Genomic DNA, 24,158 nt, shown 5'->3' with positions numbered 1-24,158 from the left:
TGAGGACGTGCTTAGGGTCCTGCAGGAAGCCAGGAAGCACACAACTAAGAAGTCCTATTTATCCAAATGGAAGAGGTTTTCAGATGTTCTTCATGTTTCACTGTTACAGCCATCATATTTGGGTTATCTGTGCTGGGGTAGCCCTCGGCTGGCCTGAATACCAGAGACTTAGTATTTCTGGGTCAGTTACTGTCGCTTGAAGACTGACGTCAGGTCTTCAGGGGTGTAAAGGAAGGCAGCCGACACCATTACATCAGTCTCTCTTGCCATAGAGCTTGAAGCAGAAGCAGTTCGTATGAGTGCCAGTTGGCCGCTATCTGAGTTTCATTTCTGAATTGAAGTAGAAGTCTTAGAAAGCTAAGTACCCCATTGGGGATCCTTTTTTCTTGCACTAACCGATGTCAGAAAAAGTTAATAATTGTCTCACCTGTGGAAAGAAAATACCACATTGGGACTTCCACTGCATCACTTGTCTAGGCCCAGACCACAACATCCCTCGTTGTCAGTTCTGTGCTTTGTTTAATGCCAGAACTATTAGTTGTTGGGCCCTTATTGTAGCCAGATATTTTCGTTTACAGTCCTCGAATTCCAATATGGCTTCCGTAAGCCATCCAACAGCAGACCTTCTGAAAAAACGTAAAGATAAAGACAGAGACAGACCGCACAGGGCTAAACCTTCCTACGATGCTGTGATGCCCGTGCCGTGGCCAAGCAATCAAGGAGCCTCAATCCTCACCACTAACATCAGAGAGGGCATCTCTTATATGAGGAAAGGATAACAAATGCACACAGTAAAGTGCAATTTCCCTTAAGAGCACACAGAGATCACAGTCCGGGGCTGGTCACTCCCTTGCTCCCCAGGTCACCAATAAGACTCCCCACTGGCACAGCTATAGGGTCAAGATCTCAGCCTAGCTGGGCAACCTGAAATCTCCAGCACCCTCTCTATCCAACCAGTGCTTCTTGTCCCTACCCAAGTAGTTGACACATACACACTTTGAGATAAGAGTTTGTACAACCACACAGACACTTCTGGGGAAGGCTGGCACAGGTTCTCCAGCTGTGCCCCTTTTACCCAGACTATACGGTAGTACCACTTGCCACCACCCAGCTAATATTTATCAGCTACTCAAAGGCCCTTAAAAGGGTGTCCAATTATTACTGTGCAATATTATTATCCAATTGCTAAGTGTGACTAATCAGTCAAGACTTATTTGGAGTGACTTGGACAGTAAACTCTATAAATATGGAATGTACTCTAAAGCCTAACTTATCTCTACATCAGCCACAGTTAAAAGGTTTTAAAATATTTAATAATAAATAATTAAAACCACAAGACAATACTTTCTACTATGTAGTGCTAGTCAAAAGTTCAGAGATCACACAGAAATACTTAAAATAAATCAGTAGTACAGTTCTGACATAACAGAAAAACAGTCTAATCTTTTCTAATTCCTAGCTACTTCTAGGAGAAAACACAGTTCTAACATACTACTTACATAAAAAGAGCATAAGGCAGTGCTGTGAGTTGGATGTCAGGACAAAAATGCTTAATGCCTTCTGATTCTCTCTGTTTAAATTGCTATTGCAGTTCTGATAAACATTACATAATCTCTTTTACACTTTCCTGCATTTCCAAGGCTGACAGAAACTGCATTTACATTCTTTTACACTTAGAGCAATAAAGGACATTCCATATGTAAATTCTAGTAATTATTCCTTAAGTTAAAGCAACAGGCAGGATGCTTACTCCAGACTCATCGATTCCAAATTCTAACTTCAAAGGAACAGACAAAGTAATTTTAATTTCAAAGGACCAACAAGAAATGCTTGACTTAGCTTTCTTTACAGCAGAGGGCAATGTTGCCATATTGCTCTAAGTTCAACATTTCACAGTATTTACAAATTATAGAATTATCTGCACAATTCTATCTGGCAGGGCTGGCAGCCTTCACCCTTCTCTACCAGTCTTCACAAACGCTACGGCCAAGCTGGTCGTCAGTTCTCCGAAATTCAGTGAGGCACTTTTGCAGCCCCTGATGCCCACTTCAGTTAATTTGCAGGCCTCTACCGAGACCCTTTCGGAGTCCGGTATGCCGCAGAACTCTTTTTCGTCTAAGGAGCTTGTGGTCCTCTCTACCTTGGATTGGTCCAGAGCCACTGTGCAGTCATCGGCTTCTGAGGAAGTCCTTTGCAACACCAAATCCAGTCATAAATTGACATTTCCTTTCCTGGCTACCGTTCTTTCTAAACAAACCGAGGTCCTTGGGCCCAGGGGTCGAACCACCCCCAAGAAACCGACTTCCAGACATTCTTTGGCACCTGCTCCCTTGCCTCAGTCACAAATGCTTAGAATGGCAGAGGACCTTATGCTATTTAAGGGAAGCCACGCCACTCCCTCAAAAAGAAAGAGATCTGTCTCCAGAAGTTTTGTCTGAACAAGAGTCAGATGAATCTGATGCATCTGTCTACGCAGACATGCAGTCCCTCTCTACATATGAGGATTCTGATGCAGAGGAATCTATTCCTTCTGCCTCTCCCCCAGAGGATTTTTCCTTTGGGGAAACCCTGCATACTTTAAGGGAGCATTTCAAATGGGAGGGTCAAGACTACCCTCAATCTAAAAAGAGACTCAGAGAGTTCCTGGACCTTCCACAGCACAGGCCCTTAGCCATTCCTAAGTCCTAATTGTGGTAGATGATGTCTTCCATGAATCCAGCTTGACTCCAGACACCCTCCCTCCTGCTCCCAGAAAGCCAGACAGGTACTACAGAGTCCAAACTACTCAGCCAGGAATAAGGAGCTGTACCACGATCTGTATTTGAAGAACTTTAATAAAAAAACTCTGGCGCCTCGGCACAAACAAGCCTTCCAGGAGTAATGATACAGTCACCATATAGTTCCAATATATATATATTACACAAAGTTACACTTAAATCAGTTAAACAATTAATCACAATCTTAAAAACTTTTTAAGGGAAAACCTTCCAATTACATTCATTATTCAAACCGTGAATAATGAATGCAATTGGAAGGTTTTACTTTAAAAAGTTTTTAAGATTGTGAGGTTTGATTTATGCACATTTTTATATGCAGTTTATACTACATTTGATTTATACTTATTCTTTACATGTAGTTTATAGTACATTTAAATAAAGGCTCTTTGGTGCTACAGCTGCTGGATTTATTGTGTTTTGGAATCTGTTTGAATTGAGTCCTTGCAGCCGCCATACTTGCAGAGGCTGTTTCTTTTGGTTTCCTGTGTTGGTTGTTCCTTTGCTGTGGGCCTGTAACACCATGGACATTTTTTCCTTTTGCAACATTTTTGGATTGTTATATTCACTTTACAGCCTATTTTGTTTGGAGCATTGGCTGCTCGACAATTTGAATAAGCAATTGGATTACTACCACTTGGACATGGACTGATGCTGTTTGTGGTGTCCGTATGTTTCGCAAATTAATGGAATCGTAATCTAATTGTAACAGAGTTTCCCCTTGGATTGACTCATTACACTGGATATACATCACCACATTGCCAGTAACTTTTATATCTTGTATATCATTCTGACTTGTTTTTTTACTGTAGGAATTTCGATAATCAACGGGGTTGGACTATCGTTATTACATGTAACTTTTATTTTTTTCTGCATGTTCTGATGTCTGATTATGGATGCTATCTTTTAGGTTCATTATGCTGGGGAAATGTTTTTCAACAAGCAACGGCTTTATGGCTCAATGATTTTTTCTGGTATCTGTCTTTTTTGATGAACCAGGCTTCTAGCAGAATCCTGCTGTTACTATTTCAACTGTGTGTAGTGTTTGAGTGTATTTTTTAACTCTGGTTTTGACCAGACCATATGTAGTTAAGGGGTAATTACTTCTAAGACCCCTTTCAGTCAGAAACACACATTATTATTCTAGGGTGCATGCGCGGCTTCAATATGGTCGCATCCAGTATTTCATTTTTGTGCCATCACCTTTTGGACAATCTTGGATATTGAAATATTATTGTATTTGGTTATTATTATACATTTATAGTTTAACTACACAAGCATTATGCTTGGTATGTAACTATTTGCCTTTTGTTTAAGACCAATTTTGATTGTTTATTTACAGCAGTGAGCTATTGGGGGTAACACATTTTTCTGATTGTTATAACTTATCCCATCTTTGCATGTGGTAGAAGCATAACATGATATTTGCGATTTTTGCATTTTCTATGTGCTCTTGGGTTTGCAATTTACATCAGACTTGGTTAATAAATTATTTTTAATGAGGGCCTTTAGGGCTGTACATTATTGATAATTTAGCCTATATATATATGTTTTCATGGCTTTCTTCACTGCAGGGACATTGAGTTGTGGCTTATAACTTAATAGTGGTATTATTATTTAGTAATACATAAACTTATTATATATTTTTTTGTCTTTCTCCAATTGCCACTGCAGATACATTTAGGTGTTCCCATATCTAAATTGTGGCTTGACAATTCGTCATGTTGATTACATTTTCTCCATTCTTTTTTCCATTCAAACATTATCTTATCAGATATTGTTTTTTATTGATACTATTGGGTTGGTGGTTGTGGTCCTAATCCAGGGGGTGTATTGTTCTTAGGCCTTGTTCTCTCTTTTTTTCTCACTTGGGGGACTACACCAGAATTGCTCAGGTTATCAGTTTTATTTATTTTTATTTTTTCAGCTTCTTCACAGCTTTCAGAATATTAGGTTTTAAGTCTGTCAATTGACTTTTGTCTTTTATTTTAGTCTTTAAAATCTGTTTTTTTCAACTTGTATGTACTATAAAGCTAGTCAGTAGATGTGGTGATATTAGAAGTATCACTGAAGAGTTAGAGGAAAAATGGATAATTAGACTCAGAAGCTACTATGGGCATGGGTTGAATGACTTGGTGTCCGTTAAACCCAAGTTTAAAATGGAGACCATTATGTAGATTGGATATTCTTTATAGTGCATTTTTTTCACACATGCATTATTGCACATAAACTGTAAAAATGGATAATTAGGCTCAGAAGCTACTATGGGCATGGTTTGAATGACTTGGTGTCCATTAAACCCAAGTTTAAAAAGTAGACCTTTATGTAGATAAATTGGATATAATTTATACTGGATTTTTTTCACACATGCATTATTGCACATAAACTGTGTTGTGTGTGTATAATATATACATAAAAATATTATAAATCCACCAGGACATCCTATTGTGGCAGGGAGGGGTTCATTAACTGAACCCTTATCCGAGTATTTGGAACATAAATTAAAAAAACTGTTGCCATATGTTACAGCAAGAATACGTGACACACAACAGCTTTTGGCGTTGGTAGAAAATTTAGTAGTTATGCCGGAACAATATTTGGGTACTTTGGATGTACAGTCGTTGTACACCTCTATACCACATGATGGTGGTATAGAGGCAGTACACTATTGGATGTCACAATCAGGATTGTTTTCAGCACAAGAACAAGAATTTTTGATTAAAGTACTACAGATAGTCCTAGAACATAATACTTTTACATTTAATAATGTATGGTATATACAGGTTAAAGGTACAGCTATGGGGGCAACTTTTGCCCCCACATATGCTGACCTGTTCATGGGGTATCTGGAAGTACAATATATATACACAATTCCAGATTGTTTCAAAGATTTGCTGATCATGTGGCGAAGATATCTGGACGATTGTTGGGTAGTGTGGGGTGGTAATGATGAACAATGGCAGCTGTTTGTACAATATTTAAACAGCAATAGGTATGACATAAAGTTTATAGGAGGTATACACATCCAGGAGGTCCAATTTCTGGACGTAAATATTATTAAGGGAGAGTCTGGTTCGGTGTATACTGACCTTTACAGAAAACCATATTCTAAGAATGGATTTCTTTATGCCAACAGCTGCCATCCACCCCACACTATCCAAAACATACCCAAGTCCCAATTTTTAAGGGTGAGGAAGATTTGTTCTTCAGAAAGTCGTTATCAATGCCAAGCAGCAGAACTTAAACAACGGTTTCATAATAGGGGATATGGCAACAGACAGATACAACAGGCCTATAATGAGGCATCCTCCGTGGATAGGACTCAGTTACTGGTGGATAGGGAATCGAGGGGTACCAGTCAATATGTAAGGTTTATAACAACATATGGAAGTAACACTTTCCATATTCGAAACATATTGTCACAGCATTGGCATATATTAACATCAGATGGGTTCTTTAGTAGACTTGTAGACAAGGAATGTCATTATGCATATAGGAGAGGCAAAAATCTGGGTCAGTATTTTTCTTCTTTTAAAAAAGGTGCAACAAACAAGGCCATTAAAAACGTCACGGTGGGGAATACTTTTTGTGGTAATTGTAAATATTGTAAAGTCATGGCTAAAACAAAGTCCTTCACTTCAGTCAATACAAGGAGAGTTTTCGACATACGCCATTTTATTACTTGCAATAGCACTTGGTTAATATATATGGCAGTGTGTCAATGTGGTGCTTTCTATGTGGGGCAGACTTCTTGTTTATTTAAACAAAGAATTGCCCTGCATATTAGTGATATAAAATGTGAACGCACAAGGAGTGCTTTATATAAACATAAATTAACACATACAACAGCACATTTTGTATTTATAGGATTGGATATGGTGGATATACCCAATATAAGCGATTATAGAAGACATGAATTATTGACACAGAAAGAAAGAAGGTGGATAGTACAATTGGGGGCATTGTTTAAGCCAGGACTTAATGACCATTGGTGATTAACAAGTAGGGCATGATGGATTTGGATCTGTTTAGATATGTAGATACATATCAATTTATTAGTACATGTATATATGCAAGTGTAATTGAATATCTTACACAAGAGATTTTTAGTGTATATATACATGTATTTAATACTTCTATTTAATACTTCTATTTCTTTAGGTTTATGGTCAGGTAGAATTCAATAATAGGGTATCATACTAGTGGCATATCTTGGGTTTCTCTCTTTTTTGAATCCTATATGAGGCACGTTAGGCTTAATTTTACACATAGGAATTTGCTTAGAAGTTGTTAGTGCTCTAGGCTTTATAGGTTAGGGTTATTTAGAAATAGCACTTATTGTTAGGTTATATAAAAATAGACAAAACAGTTTGATTTAAACAGGGGTTGCACCTTTAAATCTTCAGCAGCTTCACAGGGATATAATCCGGGCCTTGGCGGTGATTATACGCACACTGAGGACGCTGTGAGCGAAACCGGCCACCGGTCTGTGCATCTGTGGGCAGATTTGCCTAATAAAGAGCTTCAAACTCGACTGCTGTTACATTTTTATTTTCTTTTGAGTGCTGGAGCGTTTGTGGATTATATATATATATATATATATATATATATATATATTCATGTCACATCCACAAAACCGCGGTGGTGCAGTGGTAGCGTTGTTGCCTCACAGCAAGAGGTTCTCCCGTTTGAGTCTCGGCTGGAGTGCGGGGAGTGCCTTCTGGTTGGAGTCTGCATGTCCTCGCCATGGTTGGATGGGCATTCAAAAGACATGCGTAAATGGGCATGCCTTCGTTGAAGGTTGGACATTGAGCTGGCACCTTGGCATTTGTGAAAATCTACTGCCAATCATTAGCGGACCGGAGTTCTGCTGTGGCGACCCCTAACCGGGAAAAGCCGAAAGACAAGCAACAACATTTGTCTCTGATTTGTCTCTTGACATACAATTATCACTCTCACTGTTGGCGGACTCTGACTCAGCTTTTGACACAGCGATAGTCAGCGATTGGCTGTTATTGCCTAACCCAACTTGAGCATAGGCCTAGACTCTTTTGTCTGAAGAATATATTGCATTTTTTGCCACATAATTCAGTAATACATATGATTTATGTATGGGCCTATTTTTATTGTTGGATCCTAGGCTGATATTGTCATTGTTCTGGCTACTTTTGATAGCAATTGACTTGTCTTACTGGTGATATATATTGTATGCACTTTATCTTTGGCCAAGTTATTTTTTAGTCATTGCTTGGCCCCCTTTTTACAACTATATATTCTGTTGGCTGTGAACAACCATGGATATGTCTCAACTTTTACTTGGCTTGGCCTCCGATCGTGATGATGTGGCCATATTTGGCTTAAGCCCTGATAACTCTGGGGAACTTGGGTGTTCTGTCTCACCTTCTGAGGATACCTGTGAGTCATTTTTCTCACAACTTAATAAAAGTATGCGGACATTGCGCAGTAATGTCTGGCATTCTAAATTATTCAAGGTTTATTTGGCTAAGAACATTACCTGTCGTGGTCTAAGGATATATACCCAACCGTTGGTAAATAATCTTGATGAGAATTTTTAAAAGAATGGGCTGATGCTGAGCACAAGGCCACAATGAGCTTTGTCCATATTTTGATTGCACACTATGAACGTACTGTTGATTCTGACATTGGTAAAGTCACCAAATTGGGTGAGGAACTCAACAAATTTAATGGCCAACCTGGCTACAATTCTGGTTTTAAAACTTTAACCAATGATTTATTACAGTTGGAACAACAACTAAAGGATAGAAAGAGGAAGAAATTCCTCAAGGACCTGTCTGATTATGAACGTGGAGACCCATTTACCAAGGACAAGTTCAAGCGGGTCATGTTTTCACAGCAATCACAAAATACTATCAGGAGGAAACACCCACGTTCTTTTCTTAAAAAGGCACCATCTTCTGGGCCTGAATTCACTGGGGATGAGTCTTCTTCCAGTTACGAACCAAATACCTCTGGTGTTACAGGCTCACCAGCTCACAAATGCTCCAACAGCGTTGTCCCTTTAGGCCCAAACGGAGAAGGGGTGGTAGGAAACACAAGCAGGGTCGACGATTTGCAGACCCTGATTTAGCTGATCACCAAGAAACAATAACTGTTTGTAATATTTCTTCCTATACCCTTGTTGATGTCGAACTTAAGGTATTGAATAAAGGCCTCTCATATATCCCTGGTTTCTTTGTCTCTGAGGACAGTTTGGTGGATGATGTCTTGAGATTTTGTAGAAAATGAAATTTGAAATTGTTTTTTCAAGATAATGAAACTAGTCTTTCAGAACATGAATTCAGATATCACGATTCAACATTTATGCCACCAATGAATCATACTGTATCTCTGTTTCAGAAATCCATTCTTAAGGATTTGCATTTTCATGCCAAGGACAGTAGGTTAAAACCTAACAATACAACCAGGGTGGAAATGGAGGCGATTTCAAATATGGCTAATAATCATCAACTTGTCATACATATGGCCGATAAGGGGGGTGCTGTTGTGGTGCAGGATTGTACACAATATGACATGGAGCCTAATAGATAACTTTTGGATGCTAGATACTACTCACACGTGGTTAGTGACCTCACCCAGTCATTCAAAAAGAAGATTGACAAATTCTTGCTTTCAGCTAAAGATGAGTGCATAATTAGTCAAAATACTTTACAACATCTCACTGTAGATGAACCAGCCCTACAATGCATATATTTTTTGCCAAAAATTCATAAGGATGTTAACAACCCTCCTGGTAGACCGATTGTTGCAGGCAGAAAATCCCTAACTGAACCTCTCTATATATATCTAACCAGATATCTTAAGCCCCTTCTCAAATGGGTACATTCCCGTATCCAAGATACCACGGAATTCTTAAAGGTAATTTCTGATGCACAATTGGAACCAGGTTGTTTTTTGTGCACTCTTAATGTTAAAACTCTATATACGAATATCCCGCATTGGGCTGGCATTGATGCACTTGAACACTGGTTAACATTATCAGATTTATATCCACCTGGTTTCAGCACTTTTCTTATCATTCTTTGTGAACATATTCTCACCAAGAATGTTTTTTTATCAAGGTGAATGTTATCTTCAAAATAAGGGCACTGCTATGGGGGCTTCATTTGCCCCCATTTATGCTGATTTATTTATGGCTTATTTTGAGGAACACATAATCTATGATCACTCTCATAGCCTTTACCTTGATGAAATCTGGAGGAGATATTTGGATGACTGCTGGATGGTGTGGAGGTCTGATGCTGAATACCTACATGAGTTTGTCAACTATCTCAATGACAATAAATGGGGTGTTGAGTTTGCAGTCAATTACGACCTTAATAACATCATGTTTTTGGATGTTATTATTACCAGGAACATTGATCATACTTTGTCCACCACGGTACATCGCAAATTCCCCCAATACAACTCACTTCTCCAGCTTTCATCCTCCTCACATTTGTCGCAACAACCCAGAATCCCAGTTTATACGTGGTAAACGTATCTGTTCTGATGAACAGGCTTATAGTTTTTACAAGCATGATCTTATCACCAGATTCAAGGATAGGGGATATGACACTGGTTCCATATATAATGCTGCACGCCATGTCGATGGCTTAGAGAGGTCAAGCTTGCTACAATATAAGGACAAAAATTCTACTGTTGATTCAGTCATTCGTTTCTTGACTACTTATGGCCGTAACACTAATTCATAGTGTTCATCATCATTGGAATATTTTGTTGGCTGACTCCACATTAGCTACGATTTTACCATCCAGATGCACCTTCGCTTATAAGAAAGGTAGAAATTTGGGGTCTCTTTTTAACCATTACAAACATTTTTTACCATCCAAATTGCCTTTATCACAAACCACCTTTTTAGGTGATAGATTAGTTGGTTGTTTCCCTTGTGGACATTTTTCCTTCTGTACCAAACCCATTAAATCCACCTCTTTCAGCAGTAAAAATACCAGTCAGGTTTTTGATATAGGTTTTTTTGCTAACTGCCAATCTGATTGGGTTGTGTATCTTGCTACATGTCACTGTTCATCCTTTTTATGTGGGACAAACCTCCCGTCCGGTTAAATTTAGAATGGGTAAACATTTTAGTGAGATCAGACACCACAAACCAACTAATGCACTTTATAAGCATACTTTGGTACATCCAAGTGCTTCATTTAATTTCATTATTATTGACAAAGTTACTGCACACAGATCAAACAAAATGGGCTGGCATGACATACTGAACAGAAAAGAAAAAAAGTGGATGGATCATCAAACTAGGTGGATTATTTCCCCCTGGTCTTAATGAGCACCTATGACTATTTATCATGTGACTCTATGTGTACCATATAAATGAGTATTTCACTTGTTTTCTTTACACTGATGAAGGCATTCTTAACTTTGCCGAAACCAGTTTGATTTATACTCATTTTTATATGTAGGTTAAGCTACATTTGATTTATACTTTTTTAACTGTTTGGAGCTTTTCTCCCCGGGCCTCTACTGAAAAAGGACATGTATCCAGTTAGACTAGCCCGGTCAACAAATGTAAAATAAATAAAATAAAATAAATACTTATTCTTTACGTGTAGTTTATACTATATTTAAATAAAGGATCTTTGGTGCTACAGCTGCTGGATTTATTGTGTTTTGGCTGTTTACAAGCAAACTATTTCTTCTTGGATTTCAAAGCCATTTCTTTTTGATATGCCTTCCATGGCAAGAACGTTTCTTGTTCTGTTAAGGCTCATTCTACTAGGGCTGTGGCATCTTCTGATGCTTTTTTCAAGGGTTTGGATACTAATTCTATTTTTGACGCAGTTACTTGGTCTTCTGTGCATACATTTACCAAGCACTGTAAGTTGGATGTCATTTCCAGAGCTAGTGCTGGCTTTGCTAGAGCCATTCTCCATGGGTTCCTGGAGAGCTCTGCTGGTCCATCCTCCTCTCTCTCAGTCCTGTGCTGTGGAACTCTCCCTGTTTTAACGAATACTGCAACAGTGAAATGGAAGGACACAGTGCAGTTGTGTAAGATCTTACCATACTAGATGTTCTTCTCTACACTGTTGCAGTATTCACTCCCTCCCTCCTTCCTTCCTTCTGGTTCTTTTCTCTTCTGGGTGTACTGGTTACCTCTGCTTTTCCTTGGACTGGTGTTCCTACTGGGGCTCTCAGTTCTGAGTTTGAGACGTCCATATGTTTATGCCCAACTCTATATGTGGGGAATATACGTGTGACGTACGGCTTACCTTAAACCAATCTAAAGGCTTTGGTATACTGGCTGGACTTCAGACTGTCTTTGGCAGTTGATCCCAAATGTAAAGTATAGTGCAACAGTAAAGAGAAGGACAGCTACCATTATGGTAAGATCTTAGACAATTGTGCTTTACTTTTAGATACACTGCAAGCCCTGATTAACACACATAGACAGTCACGTTCACAGACGATTGCCATACTCATGAACTAGAGACGCTTTATTGACTATGCCACTTGGATATCTGATTGTGTTACAGATAGACCTGGTAGAGTATTCTAGCTGAACTCACATAAATATATACTACTTCTGCAAAGTAAGAATACTGACTGCTTAACTTGAACAATAACAAGAGAGTCTGTCACTTTTAACCACAGACAGTCCCTGTATCCAGCAGTTAAAGCCAACGTTACTGACTGTATGCACCATAAATATCAGAATGTAAATAAAACAAATGGGCCACTGTAATTTCTAGCCCTCTAAACTTACACACACACACACACACACACACACACACACACACACACACCAACATCAATTACAGCACGTTTGTGACTGTAGACCTCAGATGTTTGATTGCAGTCAATTGAATGCATACATATATAAGTAACAGCCACAAAGAAATTTATCTTTTCAGCTCACTACTGTCAGAATACAGTGTGTAACCTACTGCAACTAAATATCTCTCTCAATATCTTAGCTCAAGAATCAGAGAAAACTAAAAAAATAACGAGGGACAAAGGACCGAATTATGGACATATATTGTTTTTTATATCCCAAGAAAATTGCTAAAGTAGCAGATTTTGTATTAGCTTGCTTTTCGTGAAGGCTTCAAAGTCAGAAACTAAAATGTCTGTTGTCATTTAGTAATTGCAGTCCTTACTTATTTGCCATAACACCACAAAGTTTGCAAGAACACAGACCAAAATATTAGGCAAAACTGGGCATAGTAGAGAACTTCGGTTCTGTAGCAACAACTTTGCTCATGAATTCTGTGCAAAGTCAACTGTAATGAAGGGTCACTGCTGTCAGAAAACACTGAAACCCCCACCCTCACACAACTCTCCCAACCTCTTAGCAGAAGAATCACTTAGAAATCTGAAAAAAACTGGAAAGAAAGGACCAAAATCATGAACAGATACTGCTTTTACATAGGTAGAAAATTGCTACAGGTACAGGCTTTGCATTTTTCTGAAGGTTAGTAAGTCTGAGCCTCAAATATATGCTTATTTAATGGATACCCTTCTCACTTCGCCCCAACCCCAAAAAACATGCGTGTTATGACGAATAGACCTAACATGCAGCAATATGAGAGACATTTTTGTGAGATCAGGGACTTTTGAGAAAATGTATTTCACAGCCATATGTATATTCTATATAAACACCACATGGAGGCTCAGTCACAGATGTGATCATCATTTATTGCCTTTGTTGTGACTGCAACTGTACACCTATGAAATTGGATAGCAGTCAAATGAATGAATAAATGCATAAGTAACTACCATACGTGAGTTTATCTTCTTATCTCAATATCAGAATACATTGTTCAAAACACTGCAACCCCTCCCATACATTTCAACCTGTTAGCTCAAGAATCAAGGAGAACCTAAAACATAGAGGATAAAGGGCAACAATAAAGACCTGTATTGTTTTTATATGCTTAAAAAAGTTGCTTGAGTAACAAGCTTTGCATTAGTATGCTTTTTCTGAATGTTACAGAAGTCTGAAAATCAAATGTCTGGCTTTGTTTAGAGACTTCACTCCTCATTTATTTGCCATACTACAAGAACTTTGCAAGGAACAGACCAAAATATGAGTCAAAATCAGACACATTATGCAAAAATCAGGGACAGTTCAGAGCATGTATGCCTTCCACACACACACACACACACACACACACACACACACACACACACACACACACACACACACACACAGTTAAACTATTTACCTTCATACATTTTAGATAAGTTGCATATGCAGGGCTTGAAGAAAAAGAAGGAAAAACAAACAAACAAACTTGGTCTTACACTTGTATTTTTTTCCACCACTCCACAACTTCTTTCACTTCTTCATAGGTTCATAGGTATGTACTAGGTTAATGGCTCTGGAGCCTTTACAAGCCTAACCCATAGAAGTGCCCTGGCATTGTGCCTCATGTCTTTCACTTGTAGTCTCAGGCTGTCAGTTTGAGCCAAAAGGAATTGCTCCATGGTGCTTCTTGCAGCAACCCAATGAGATGTTTTCATGTGGTGGGTGCTTTTGCCTTCTGCCAAAGGAAGGAAGGAAGATCTCTGTGAAGACCTTATTCCCAAATTGGAGTAGACAAAGTGCCAAGCAGAGTAAGCTGGTTTATTTCCCACTCTTAAAGCTGTTAAAGGAACCTTGGAAGAGCTCCAGTATCGGTAATGGTAAAGATTTTTTTTAAGAGGAGGGAAAAATAAGAAAATTAGATTATTATTGTTATTATTATTATTATTATTATTATTATTATTATTATTTGGGATGGGTTTGGGGTGGGGGGTTATACATGACAGATAACACCAACATCACATATTTAAGCCAAGTTTGTCATTTGCATAGAATCATTGGAAAGTGCTCATGACCATGTTTTTAATGTGCTACACCTCAATCTTCCCTAGATCATACCTTCTCTTAGAACTTTCTAGTCAGTCTAGCCATCTTGTTCCTGAGATTTCTCACATATCCAAGCATCTGCCCATTTTTGTCTGACCTGTTTTCCTATTCATCCTCTTTCCTTTCATTTTGCCGCTTCTACTTCACCAGTCCTCTTACCATTTTATTCTGTTTGAGTTATTCTTACAGGTAGTTCTTTTGTGTTTCCTGTGACTTCATGCATGCTGTTAGAAGTCAGGCCTTTACCCCCCCCCCAAAAGAAAATTCGAAACAATATGCATTTCAGTCTCCTTATTTATATTCACACACTGCATCCTCAAAAATGCAAATTATATAATTTCTCAGAATAATCATGTTCTGCAAACATTGGTCTCCCCTCTACAGACAGTGATGATAATTTAAAGCGTTGGACCTTCCAATGCATTTTCTTAGCTTTCAAATTGTTATGACAGTAGCATAGTTTGACAGTCTTCTGACATATTCTGGAAGATTTTTTTTGGTCATTTCGATTCATAAGTGGGGCTGCTGCCCCCTTAACTCCCTCCCTTATAGCCAGCTTAATAAAAAAAATGGGAGTGATGGGGAGTTGGCAGCCCCATTTACATATGGAACTTACAGAATTAGCTGTTACCTTCTCTATTTATAAATAAATAAATCTGTAAAAAAGCATCAGCAAAGCCACTTGTTTTACTAAGGGCAGGATGTTAAGACTGTGAGCTGTAATTCTTGCAGTACAGGGTTAGTGGCCCTAAGTCCTCATTTGCTTACTGTGTGACCTTGTGCAACTCATTTAAAACAGACAGTATTTTAGGGCCAACGTGGAATTTGGGGCTAAGTTTCATAATGGTCCCCTACACTGCATGCCTAGTAACTACCTATGATCCAGTGAACAGCAGCATAGTACATGAACCAGAGATTATGATGAATATTAAGTCTTGCATAACAACTTTTACCTTGTATTCTGGAACTCCAGTTGCACAAGGTCTAATGCCCGTAGTTACTACATTGATGTTTTTCATATTGATAAAATTTGAAAACTAGCCTTGATTTTTCCATACTTGACATAATTCTTTAATAGTGGCAAGTTCTTCTGTACTATTCTCAGTACAATCTTTCTCACCCTACTCCATTTGTTTTTTTTTTTTTACATTTTCCATCAAGCTCATAGATACTTACTAGGCTATTGATCTGTGAGGTCTTAAGAAGCCTAGGTGTACAGTCCCATGGTAGTTTTCAGCCCTTATATTTTGCATACAAACAACACATAGGCAGACAGAACAAAAACACGTTAGGACATTTACTTGTCCCTATCCATGAGGGACATGGGTACTAAACTAGGGGTGAGTTTGTAGTCTGCCATCTATTCATCCTAATTACGTTTGAGTAGAGTAAGAGAAATATGTCAGTTTTTGTGGCGTGGAGGACCATTCCTATTCTCTGTGATACTTAAAATATCCTTCTAACATGTTCTGTTTATGTTGCAAAAGAGATTGAGATGCCTTGAGCAAGTGTTTTCACTTACATTGGACTTGTGAATGTGTAATAGGTCTGGCAGGATAGGGTCTGTTGAGGCTTTATATGGAGGCAGATGTTGCTCTTTAGTAGCCTGTGTAATACCAAGTAAAGGGATAAGGCTTTGAAACACTCTGCATAGTTTTTGTGATTTAGGCTCTTGACTTTTTTTTAGTGAGAAAGCATTGTGGGTGATCCAGTTTTGACAAATGTTTGGACTTGCACATACCAAATGGGGAATTATATTCAGTCATCAGCCTAATGAGAGATGAGCACAGTAGACTGATTACATCCCTGAAGCTGGATATTATACTTTTAGATGTAAGCTGAGGGAAGAAATGGGACTATCTTGCAATAGTGGATATATGGTGATCAAAGGACAGTTTGTTGTCGACATAGTTTCTCAGACCCCGACTATGGGATCAGCTTTCAGGGTTGTGTTGCCAGTGTGATAGTTACAAAGGTAGTCATGCTTTCTGAAGGATATGATTACACATTTCTTGGCATTTACTTTTAGTCCATTGATTTTACATCAGCTGTTGGCTTGGGAAAGGCCATCTTTTGAGGAATTTGGTGTCCTCAGTGAAGTTTATTTTGGCAGCAAATTTATAGTCCTCTTCAGACTTGGTCAGCCATAAACCCTTAACATTTGCTTTGACTTCTGATAAGTAATGCCAAAGACGAGTGGCCCAAGGACTGAACCTGTCACCATAGAGATGGGTCTTTTAGACAAGGTACAGCCAACCCCCCCCATTTCCTGCTGAGTTCTGTTTGAGTCAATTTGCTATGCAGCGATTACATAGGGTTTTAGCTAGGAGAGTATATCTATTATACCTGAGTGTTGGATGGTATTGAAAGCCTTTGCAAGGTGTATGTATGCAGTATGTACTGATTTGCCCTCATCCATTGCTTTGGTCACCTTCATGAATAAGTCAATCAGGTAAAGTTGGCAGGTTCTGCCCTTGATGAGTCCAAACTGGCTTGGGTTGAGAGTTTGTAGGTTACCTGTGTCCTTATTGCTTAATCTGCACCCCAGTCCTTATCTATTAATTCTATAAAGATTGTTCTCATAGCTTTACAGATGAGGTTGATCAGCCTTATATGTCTAATTACCCAAGACCATTGAAGCCCCACCGTTGTGCAAGGGGACGACTGTTGCTGTCCTCCATTCATCTGGTACAAAACCTGTTTGGAGACTTGATATTGACTATCCTCTTTAGGGAGTCAGACAAGTCATATTTCAGGCCAACCAGTAGACAGCCTGATATGTTTTCCACTCCCATAGAAGTAATGTTCTTAGCCTTAGATAGTGCCTTGATGACTTGTTTTTTTGAAAATTTGAGGAGGGTGTAGATGCATGCATGTATGTGGTCTGAGAGTATGGGGGTGTGAAGTTTAAACTTAATTTGTTTGCCAGAATATAGGCTATGTTCTCTGGGTCCGAGTATGTAATATTCTTTACTGTTAGCTCTGTACAGTGAAAGGCATTGTTTCCGAAATTTCTAACGTTAAAGAAGGCTTTGTGATTACCCTTCACCTGGGTGACTATTTTACCTCATATATGGCTTTGGTTGATTTGGACAGAGTTTGGCATTCCTTGTTAAGTTTAAAAGGACATTATTGGCATCATGAGGGGAAAATTTATTTTTGCATACAGTGTATTTTTTTTCTTATATGGGCCTGTTTATATGAGGATTCCACCACAGCGGTTTAATTTTAAAATTGGCATTGTATTTACTTCTGATGGGGGCAGATTCATCTATGCAACAGTTCACATGTGCACAGAATTTGCTGGTAAAGGATTCTGTATAAGCAGTGGGTTCACCAAGATGGAAGAGGCTTTTGAGTTTAGTCAGGTCATCACTCAGTTTTAGTAGATTAGCTGTGGCAAAAATCTCTGAATACGGAAGTATTGGCAGATGCTTCGGACTTCAGTCTTAAAGTGAATGTGACTGATTTGTGGTCCAAATTGACCAGGGAGTAAATTGCAGTTGTTGGGGGGAAAAGCTGCCTCATATTGGTAAGGACCAAGTCCAGGATTCTATTGCTCCTAATTGGGGTGAAGAATAACTGGTCCATTGATTAAAGCCCATACATTTTTGGGCATGCAAGTTTGAGGATGTACAAGTCTCCCAGTTAATGGAAGGGCAGTTGAAGTCTACTAGGAGGATGGTGTTTGAGTTAATGAACAGCGACTTCTTACCAGTTAGACGGTATGGGCTGAGGGGGACATACAGGGAGTCCTGTTGTTAGCTGTCATATAATAAGGAGTTGTATCATTAGTAAGTTGGATGTGGGGGAATTCCAGGTCATTATCTTGTCTATCAAGTCTGGAGGTGAACCTTTTTTTTTTTTTTTTAAAGAATATGATACACCACCACTTTTAGTGTCCTCCTCTAGTACATTGGGCCTGAAAGTGGTTAAACATTGACACGATACCCTGATGGAATTCTGCCATTGATTTGAAACAGATACACTGACACTATGCACTGATTGAATGCTGCCATTGATCTTGAACCAGATATCTGTGACGATGCACGTCAGGTTTTTCCAGATAAGGAGTGGTATTTTGGTAAGGCTCCTAGTGTTGAGCAACAATGCCTTTATTTTATCCATATTCTGTTTTGTATGTTGAAAGCTTTGAAAGACTAACATTGCCTAAAAAGCACTATGGGGCTGAACAAGTTAATGTACATAAGCTCGGTGGGATGTGTGCAGGCAATCCCTGGCAACACGATTAGAACTGTCTACCGTCTCTTTCCAGGCTGATATATATTGCATACACTTTAGAATAACACCAGAAGCTAAGCCAATTGTTGAAATCAGTAATCTTTTGTTTGCATTTTGGCAGCATTCTTAGTTAAGGTAGAATGTTACTCAAGGCTAGGTTCGTACCTGCCTGAGACACACATTTGGAGATCTTAGTCATGTCCATCTTCACATAGTCTGGGGAGGTGCATCAAAAGTCATTTACCGCCACGTGCACCATGACTGTGTTATATGTGTTCTTATGGTACAAGGACTTGAGTGCATGAATGATCCTCCAAAGCTAGTTATGAAAACAAAATTGCCACTGATTCTAAAGACGACCACAAAGCATTCTATAGCTATGTCAAAAATCTCAATGGCAACACTCAGATCTGCTCTGAGTTACAGCACAATGACAATAACTATACAGAACCAACTGATATTGCCAACATCCTGGCACATAGGTTCAGTGCTAACTTTACCCCTCTCTCACCCCCTAAAGGGCCCATCTTTATACCGGAAGAATGCAAAGTTCCTGTAATCACGGCTGCACAGGTAAAAACTTCACTCTCCAAAGCCAAGAACACAGCATCCATGGGACCTGACAACATACCAGGCTGCCTTCTACATGAACTGGCACCCCACCTAAGTACCATGTTCAAGCATAGCCTCACCTCAGGCTTTGTGCCCATTGAATGGCGCACCGCGGCATTTATCCGACTCCACAAAGGGCGGGGGCCACAACAGACCCCGGGAACTACCGCCCCATTAGCCTGATGAGCCTCGTCTGCAAGGCCATGGAACGTATCATCATGGTACTCATAAACAAAGACATTGGAGATCTCCAAACCCTGGACCCCACATAGTTTGGGTTTGTAAAAGGCAGATCATGTCTCCTAAACCTGATAGACTTCTTTGAAGTAGTCACCAAAGCCATAGATGAGGGTAAGGTGGTTCACACAGCCTATCTAGATCTCGCCAAGGCATTCGACACCTTCCCCTACTCTGGAATTAGATAAACTCACTAAACTAGGTATAAATCCCTATGTCACAAGATGGGTTGCCAACTGGCTTACTGAAAGAACCCACACTGTGAAAGTAGCAGCCTCCAAATCAGACTTCAGACCAGTGACAAGTGGAGTACCACAGGGTTCAGTCCTGGGTCCTCTCCTGTTTGGTATCTACTTCTCTGAAGTACAGGCTAACACAGAAGGTCTTTGGCTAACTAAATTCGCAGATGACTGCAAACTAGGAGCCATAATTGAAACTCCTAACGATGTGGACATCCTACAAAAGGGCCTCACTGAGACAGATGCCTGGTGTCAAAGACATGGTCTCAAGCTCAATGCCAAAAAGTGCATTGTCATCCCCTTTGCTAAAAATTCTGTACCCATGAACTACCACATAGGCAGTAGTCTACTTAACACTGAAAGTGTGATAAGAGACCTTGGGACACAGGTGGACAGTAGCCTCTCCTTTGATAATCACATCGACATAGTGGTCAGGAAATCCTTCTACGTGGCACACCTCATCACAAAAGGTTTCTCATCCAGAAAAAAAGAGGTCATTGTTCCCCTCTACTCATCACTCAGACCCATTATAGAGTACAACGCCCCTTTTGGTATGTACCTCACAAGACATCTACAACAACTGGAAAGGCCGCAAAAATACCTCACAAAGAGGATTACTGGCCTCAAACAGATGCTTTACGCAGACCGTCTCAAAAAACTTCAGCTTTACTCCGTTGCATATCGCCTACTCAGAGGTGAATGACATACAAGGCTATGAGAAACCCAGAGCTGTTGGACATGCTCCACTTAAAGAAATCCCAATCCCTCCGAGCTACACACTCTAGGGACCTAAACCTTGTCACCACAATAAACAGAACATGCTGGAGGGATAGATTCCTGTCCCAGAGACTTCCCATACTCTGGAACAGACTACCTATCTATGTCAAACAGAGCTCCTCATTAGCACTCTTCAAGAAAAATCTTGATGATTGGATGGGTAATAGGAAATTCACCCCAGGGATCACTTCTGTGGTTCTGCTTGACAAGGGCACAGGAAAATAATTTTCTTGGGTGGCGAAAGCCAGGGTACATTTTTGCCTAGGCTTGTATAGGCCCTAGGGCCAATAGCCTAGGACCTACCTATGAACCTATGTGGTAAATCTTGGCACCTGACAGGCAACTGACTGTAATCTTCTCCTTGCACAACCAAGTGAGTGGTGCATCGGTGTGCCTCACTATGGAGTCATCCATTACTAGGATATTAGGTTGTGTGGAGGTTTGCCTCATGGGTTTTTGAACCAAGTCGTTGTGACTCTTAGATATACATTATGGTGGGCACTGTCTGTATTGTCTGTTTATGAGGGTACATGCATCTTAGGTTACATTTTGGAGGCCTTTGTGGTTTAGGTTAGTTTTATGAGCCTCCGCATATGTAGGTCTATGTTTTTTGTCTGAGCTATGTGTGATTGGTTTAGTTTGGTGTTGTGTGGTACTGACAACCTGCATGTTATTTGCTGTAGCTATGTGTGAGAGCTTTGCCTCAAGTAACATAACATAATAAAACTACATCTCTCACACACACTGTCAGTTTGCCTAAGTAGTAGATGGCTTTCAGTAAACATGAGACATTTGCTCTGTTGTCTCAAGATGACTATGTCTGCCAAGCTGGCTACTGAGATGATTGGAAAGTGCAAATCCATGCTTCCAGTTGCTTAGTAATTTGTGTGGGGTAAATGGGCAGTAGTGTAGTGTCCATGAGTTTTGGAGTTGTTTACTGAAAGTGCTGCCTCTCTCTTTCTAGTAATGAAAATAGTACTAGACTCACAGCTGCATACAGCTCGTAACCAATTATCCTTTGCTTTTTCTGTAGCCCGAAGCAACAGAATAGCACTAATAAAGCCGTTTACTCAGTAGTAGTATTAACCCAGAAGTTGCTCATGTTTTACTGTACCTACCAAAACTACATACAGCCCTACATTCTATTTTCTTTCCTTATTTTCTACGTCATTTGATTGCTTCCCTATGTGTTACAACTGTTTTATCATCTTAGCTTCCCTTGTCATGAACCACACACCTTTTCTGTTTGATAGGTTCAGTGACTTGTTACTACTGTTAACACTGACTCTCCATTACATGTGGCTGAATATAGCCACTTCATGTATACATCGAACAAGCCATTCAGATATACCGCTTCAGTTCATACATTTTAAATATATTTATTTGTTACTTCAACACTCTGTTACAAAACTTTTCCTGGGTTTCTGTTAGTGCAATGCAGCATATTGTGGTGCTCCCTTTCTGACCTTTGGCCATCTTCATTATCATAATATTTTATTTCTGCCATACAGTCCTGTTTCTGTCATAATCACGTAAGAGTTGACATGCTTTTCATTAACTCAGCCAATCTGCATTGAAAAAAATAAAGTGGTTTTAACTTCTCACTAAATAGAGCAACCTTTTTCAACGTGTACACATATACCTCTTGCATTAAACTATTTTCTGAAACACTGAACTGCCAAATTAGTTGGTGTCAGCACTGGAGTCCTTGTATGTTAGTGTCAAGTTTCTTAATCTGTCACACTTTTTGAATTTTGGCTGTGGCAGCATTTATTTCAAAATATTCACAATCTCCCAGCCGAAGCAACATATACATTTCCAAGAAATCATGGCCATGCATTCAGTAGTTTTTGCCTGAAAGATTTTGCTTATACCAAATATTCTGCAGGTTATAATGGCCAGTATCATTCCCTTGAGGTATTTTAACAAACATGGAAGAAGCTGTTCTTATCCTTTCTGCACATTAACAAGGATAATTGGGGAGCACGCAATGAAAGTGGATTTCTGTCTTCAGACATAGGGAAAGTCTAGAGACACAGGCTTTACATATTCATTGGACAGCCGTCAAACCTCATCTTCATTAAAATGTATTCCTCAGTCCATTATGATGTATTGGAACAAATTGCCAGTGGAGATTAGGTGAAGTAATTCACTTAACATATTAAAAAAATCTTTAGATATGCAGATACGAGATGTAGCTTTTTCTACTCGGCCAGAAACTGTGTTATGTTTGGGCTTATCAGATGCTATGCAGACGTCTGGACCTATGAAATAATAGGGCCTTAAAGAGCAATCCCTCTGATGGTTTCCTGGATAACTGCTGTCTCACTTTGGATGGGAAAATGAATGGATACAATTGCTATAGAGGTTAAGGTGGTTGGCAGGCATGATGGAGCAAAAGCAAAACATGTCAAAAAATTTAAGTTTGCTGGGGGTGCAGCCCCAACACAGGGAGTGCCCTGCAAATGCAAATTTTAAACTTTTCCAGTTAGTGTCTTCCATAACAGATATTTCTGCTTCAGTCTTGTAAATTAGTGACATTTGGCAAGACACTTCTGTCTGTACCAAATTAAGTATGTTAAAATATCATGCATTTAGATGTTTACTTATCTGATGGTGATTTCTTTGTTTGCAGAAGTCTGTGTCATCAGTGAATTAGAAGATCTAAGTGCATCAGTAGATGTCCAAGATGTTTATACAAAGGTGAAGTGTAAAATAGGGAGCTTCAATATTGACCACTACAGGAGGAGGTAAGTAAAATATCAGACAACCCACTTATGCATGGCATAGTTCCCTCTAGGTGAATGCTGACAAATAGTGAATCACACCAGCAAAGGCTCACAGTTTAGTTTAGGTAATTTATTATTTGTTTATTTGTGTGCGTCAGTATGTAATGCTGGCAGTTTGTATATGAAGCTAGGAAAGGCTCGGGGCTTAGGTTGTGATTATTTATGTTTTTATCTGTTTACTTATTTTGTCTTTTAATATGCAATGCTAACAGCGAATCAGGCAAAGGCTCAGAGCTTAGTTTAGGTGATTATGTAATTATCTGTTTCTCTCTATCTTGTGCATCGATATTGGTTTGTGAATCAGTCCTGCAAAAGCGCTAAAGTAAAGCTTAGTTAATGTGGGTTTTTCTTGTTGAAATGATAAGGCTGTTAAGTGAAAACTCAATATTGGTCTGTCCTTGGGCTCTTGGTGGTTCAGCAGAAGTGACACTTGCATGGTATGTAGGTGGTCTTTGAGTACGAGTCCCAAATGAGGTGTCTTCTTTGATCACAACACATTGTGTATCCAATTTCGCATGACTATATGCTTTGCTTCATTTCCCCTTCAGTACTGCAGCTAGTAATGATTGCACCTCTT

At 39.3% G+C, this 24,158-nt stretch overlaps 1 protein-coding gene across 1 annotated transcript in view; it reads left to right on the top strand.

Annotated features, from left to right (window-relative positions):
• The window catches only part of VPS13B (vacuolar protein sorting 13 homolog B), a 5,424,989-nt gene that overhangs the window by 2,928,830 nt on the left and 2,472,001 nt on the right, over positions 1-24,158 (top strand). The window contains exon 27 of the mRNA XM_044065647.1: positions 23,428-23,542. Within this exon, the coding sequence (XP_043921582.1) occupies positions 23,428-23,542 (115 nt within the window). The remainder of the gene's footprint in view (positions 1-23,427; positions 23,543-24,158) is intronic.

This window comes from Protopterus annectens, chromosome 3.part0 (assembly GCF_019279795.1).
Source record: "Protopterus annectens isolate FY-2018-M chromosome 3.part0, PAN1.0, whole genome shotgun sequence".
Classification (NCBI taxonomy): domain Eukaryota; kingdom Metazoa; phylum Chordata; order Ceratodontiformes; family Protopteridae; genus Protopterus; species Protopterus annectens.
This window is presented reverse-complemented; position numbering and strand designations above follow the sequence as displayed.